This window comes from Corvus brachyrhynchos, unplaced genomic scaffold (assembly GCF_000691975.1).
Source record: "Corvus brachyrhynchos isolate BGI_N302 unplaced genomic scaffold, ASM69197v1 scaffold150, whole genome shotgun sequence".
Lineage (NCBI taxonomy): Eukaryota > Metazoa > Chordata > Aves > Passeriformes > Corvidae > Corvus > Corvus brachyrhynchos.
In genome coordinates, this window is record NW_008236162.1 from 2,910,878 (window position 1) to 2,916,056 (window position 5,179).

Consider the following 5,179-nt stretch of genomic DNA (forward strand, 5'->3'; position numbering starts at 1 on the left):
CTGGCCTGCTTGAGACTGATTTCTGCGTTTTCCCTGGATCAGACCAAGTTGCTGCACCTCCTGTGCTTGGGATGTGACAGCCCTGCTCCCTCCGTGGGGCGGGTTTGGGGGTGCTGGATGCTCCGTGGGGGTCACTGGGGACCGCGCCGTCCACACTGCCAGCCACGTCCCTGTCCCTGAGCTCTCCAACCCCCCCCCCAGAGCCGCCGGACCCTTCGGGACTGTCAGCAGATGATTAATGACCAACAACTCCAGAACTGCCCCAATCACCAGTTTGGGGTTTGACCCGGCGCTTAATGAGTTCATCCCTAATTCTGCAGCCCCTTCACGTGGGCAGCTGGGGGGGTCTCACGGAGCCTGGGGAGCACCCCCAAACTGCCTCGCGTTCCCACTGCTCTGTGGTGCCTTGCTTGGGGTGCACATCAGGGACCACAACACACTGAAGCAGGAAACCCCTAAACTAAACTCCAGCTGCTGTGGTGGGAGCCAGGGAGGGATGCCAGGTCTGTGGCAGGGATGCCAGGTCGTGGCAGGGATGCTGGATTTGGGGTGACAACCCCCAGCAAATCTGCAGCAATGGGCAGTGCAGGAGCCACCCCCTTGGCTCCCCTCATCCCACACCTCCGTGAGGCTCAGAGGGAAGTGCCTTTCGGGGGGTCAGCGCCCGGCCAGGCCTTGGACCCACATCCACATTCCTTTGTCCTGATTTTATTCGTTAGCAGCGTTTGGCCTGGATATGGAGACAGCTAATGAGGGACAGAGTTTATTGCAGTTTGATTTTTCTGTTAAAACAATACAATAAAATAAATGCACTTGGAAATCTGGTCTGTGTTTGTACATAGGAGATTTATGGCTCTGAAGGCTTCCAGAGAGACACAGCCTTTCATTCCCTTCCTTATTGGAACAGATCATGTTGCAGAGTTTAAAGGCCTCTGGAGTTGTGATTTATTTGAAGGGAGAAATAAGGGAAATCCAACTATCTGTTCCCTGGCTCGGATCATCCAGTAACTCCCAGCCAAGGGGACGGATCTGCACCTCCTCCACGGACTTTTTATTTTTTTCCCTCCTGTCGCTTACATTATCCCGCTCTAAATATATCCCCGAACCAGGGATGACTCCTGACCTGGGCTTCAGCACCTCGCTGAGGTTTCCCCAACCCTTCCCGGAATCCCACAAATAAATCTCTCCCCTGGAGCCCTGTCTGAGCTCCTCCACGCCGCTGATGGGACGGGACCTGCGTGGGGCCGGCTGCTGCCTTGATCCAGAGCTGAGATAAAGGCAAGGATCTTGGGGTTATCTCTGGAATCGGGTGATAAATTCATGTCACCTGTCCCTGCTTCCTTTCAAGGGAGCCCTTTCCCCTCCCTTGCTGCTCTCCTGGCCAGAGAAGAGCAGGGCAGCTTGGATCCAGGTCAGGATTTGTGCCTGAAAACCTTTTCCATGAACTTCCTAACCTGCCAGCCCCTGCCTTGTTTCCCCAGCTCAGCAGGATGAGGCTGCAGCTCCCACATCCCAGCAGGACTGTGCTCCGGGCCGGGGCTGCCACGGCTGCCTCCCTCTCACCCTCACGGAGGAAAACTGTGTTCTTCCCTTCTCTGAGGTTTCCTGCTCCCCAGGGATGAAGCACCTGGATGGCTCCATGCTGCTGTGCTGCACCCCAGCCCATCCCAGTTACCCCAGTGGATGCCACCAGCAGGAGCAAGGTGAGATCATTCCCTGAGCCTAAAACAGACGTTTTTGAAGCATTTGGTGTTTCCACGCCGGAGCTTCGTGGGTTCTGGTGCAACTCCTGCTTCTCCCAGGTATCTCTTGGACTCGCAGGAATGATGAATTTTGGTCTCATCAGCACTGTCCATACTTTGCTGTGCTGTTGGGACACACATGGGAGGGGAATTCCGTTCTCCATCGTGACCATCTCACTGCGGGTCAGGGAAGGAGCGACCGAGGTTTCCAGATGGGGGGGGGACCTGGCTCTGAGGGCCACTCTCCTCCTCCTGTCCCAGCTCCATCCCAGCTCCTCCAGCCCATGTTTTTGGCGGGGTATTCTCTCCCCCTGCGCACAGACGGGCTCTGTTTGCCATTAGCTTCCCCCCCTCTGCCCTAGGAGCCGATCCCAGCACTAATTCTCACGCATGTTTCGGGTAAATCTACTTTCTTTCCCGGGATGAATTGTGGTTTCCAAGCACCATTAATCATTCCCCTTTAGAAAACAGCATCGGGGGGCTGGAAACACATTGCTCCTTTCTTTACTGGGGGATGACCTGGCACACTGGCACCCGGCCACGGGACTGGCGCCTGCGGGACGACGAGGGGTGCGGAGAGAAGCCTCGGGGAGAGCTCCCCTCCTGTGCCAAGAGTTGGCTCCCACTGGGATCACCTCCCCCAGGACAAACCCCAGCTCCTGATCAGGGGCTCATGGAGCGAGAGGCTGGGGATGGAGAGGAAAACACTGGGAATGCCACGTGCTTAAAGGCTTTTCCCAAGAGCCTCCTCCCAGCGGGGCTGTTCCCTGGGAGCTTGGTTGCCCCATGGCAAAGGCGGGAATGTCTCCCCAGTCTCCGCCTGCCCCACACAGCCCTCCCAAGGGGACGTGGATTGAGGACTCTCAGCTCATAGCCCGCAGTGGGTTTGGGTGGGCCCAAGGCAGAGGAAGCCCCCCCTGCCCCGCCGGCCATGGGGAGGGGGCACCGTGACCACATGTGAGCGGTTCCCTCCCTTCCAGCTCCGGACTGTCAGGGGATGATTAATGGCCAACGCCACACAACTGCCTGGACTGCCAAGTGCTGTATTGTTAGAGCTGACACGGAACGAGCCCGGACAGACTCGAACACAATTCTGCCCCGTAATCGGCAAATAACGTCCGATGGACGGAATTCGGGAAGTGTTCCTCCCACACAGCCCCTCTCCCACCCCCTTCCCTTCCCTTCCAGAGCCAGAGCAGAGCAGGAAAGGGCCCAGCCAAGCACCCTGAACCCTCCCAGCTCCTTCCAGGAGCCCTTCCTGGGCTCCACTGCTCCTTTAGGTTTCAGCTAGGGAACAGCTGGGATGGGACGGGATGGGACGGGATGGGATGGCATGGGATGGCATGGGATGGGGATGTGAACAAGGATGGGATGGGGATAGGAATGGTGTGGAAATGGAGATGGAGGCAGAATTGGGGATGGGGATGGGGACAGGATAGAAACGGAGATGGAGATGGGAGTGGGGCTGGGGCAGGACTGGTGAGCAGAGCTTTCCGCCCCACCACTGCAGCTGCAGAGGTATCCTTAAACGCCAAAGCAGGAGCGGCAGGGACAGAGTTTTTCCAGCCCTATTCCCAGCTGTCAGGCAGTGATTAATGGCCAACAGCCTCGGAATTGCCTTTATTGCCAGCCCGGCATTGTTACTTGTGACAGCTAATGAGGGCAGACAGACTTTACACCGCGCCGCGCTCCGGCCCCACCGGACCCTCCCCGCCCCGCAGGGACCGAGTGGGGCACGTCCCACCCGGGGCTGCCCGTGCCTGTCCTGGCCCTGCCCACAGCAGCCCCATCTCTGCCCGCATCCCGACCCAGGGCCTGCCCAGGTCCCATCCCAGCTCCATCCCCACGAGTCCGGAGCCACAAGCACCCAGAGACCCTCAAATTGTCTCACTTAACTCTGCAGAAAACCCCACAGGATATTTTGACAGGGGCAGAGGGATGAGGTAGGGATGAAGAAGTCTTCAAGTGCTGGAGAGAACTGGGTGCAATAAACCATTTATTCCTACAAAAAGCCCTGTTAAAATCCCGAGCGCCGCGGCACAGACACCACTGAATGTTCCTGGCCTCGGGTCCAGCAGTAATGATTTTTTTTGGCTTTTAGGTTTTTTTAGGATTATTACAAATAATATTTACCTTTGTGCTGGTTCACATCTTGATGCTGTTAAACACGTGGCCACAGCTGGTTTCCCGTTCAGGGCAGTGATATAGTGCCGGTGTTATGAAGCAAAACCTCTCCTGCGAGCCAGAACACCCCACATTTAAAAATCTATTACTTTTCAATATTCCATGGATGCATTTTGCTCCAGCTCAGAGCAATTTCCTAGTTTACCCTTATTAAACTGAGAGGGGCTGAGCAGAGGCTTGTGATTTATGAAACACATACTAGATTCATTAAAACCTTTAAAGATTTAATACATTTTATCAAGGCCCTAAATCTGGGCAAACGCCTTTAAAAAAACACCAACTACAGGGTGTTTTTCATCTCTGGCGCCCTTTTGCACTTATTTAAGAGCTGTAAAATTTGGATTGACAAATATCGTGGATATTTCATTCCTTATTCCTAAATGGCGCTGAACCCTCCTGACAGGGTTGTTATATATAACCTCGGAGATCTATCACGAGTAAAGATCAAATCATTCTCCTTTATTGACGTTTTATACATCTCTCACATGGTTTTTAGGTCCGTTTCCACGATTACAGAGCTGGATGATTCCATGGTTCCTGGCCCATCCCGTTTCCTGCAATTGCCCGAACAAGGTCCGGACAGGGAACGGGGGGTTCCACGCGGGGGGCGTGGGGCGATGCCGGGGCGGTCAGAGAGGGGAGAACCCTTTGTGCGTGACAGAAAGAATTGAAAGAGGGGAAATTTAGGCTGGACATTGGGAGTCAGATCTCCAGGAGCGTTTGGACAATGCTCTCAGGGACACGGGGGGATTGTTAGGGTGTCTGTGCTGGGCCAGGAGCTGGACTAGATGATCCCGTGGGCCCTTTCCAGCTGAGGATCCTCTGTGGTTCTGCTGGGAAATGTCCCAGCCCGTGGATGGAACGGGATGAGTCTCGATGTCCCTTCCGACGCTTAACATTCTACGATCTGTGACTCCGTGGGTGCGGCACACCCCTCCACGCCGCCGTCCCGCTCTGTCCACCCCGCCTGCATGGGGAGCGGGCTCTGGGGGGCCCCGCCCCCCCAAACCCCTGCGGGGGTCGCGCCGCGGGAGCGAGAGGGTCTCGAACCTGCGACCTCCAGCGCCACATCCCCCGCTCCTCCATCGCCCTCTGGCGGCGGCGGCGCGGTCGCGCTGTGATGACGTCAGTGACGCGCCTCCGGTGCCGCCGCCGGTGCCGGGCATGGCCCAGCTCGGTGCCATCGCCGCCCTCGCCCTCGGCGTCGCGGCCGCCGCGCCCCTGTCGGCCCGACCCAAGATACGAGAGGGGGC

General features: G+C 56.8%; 1 protein-coding gene across 1 annotated transcript in view; it reads left to right on the forward strand.

Moving 5' to 3' along the window:
• The first annotated feature begins 4,787 nt into the window (after positions 1-4,787).
• The window catches only part of ERLIN2 (ER lipid raft associated 2), a 10,657-nt gene continuing 10,265 nt past the window's right edge, over positions 4,788-5,179 (forward strand). Inside the window, exon 1 of the mRNA XM_017732538.1 lies at positions 4,788-5,177. Within this exon, the coding sequence (XP_017588027.1) occupies positions 4,803-5,177 (375 nt within the window). The 5' untranslated portion in view covers positions 4,788-4,802. The remainder of the gene's footprint in view (positions 5,178-5,179) is intronic.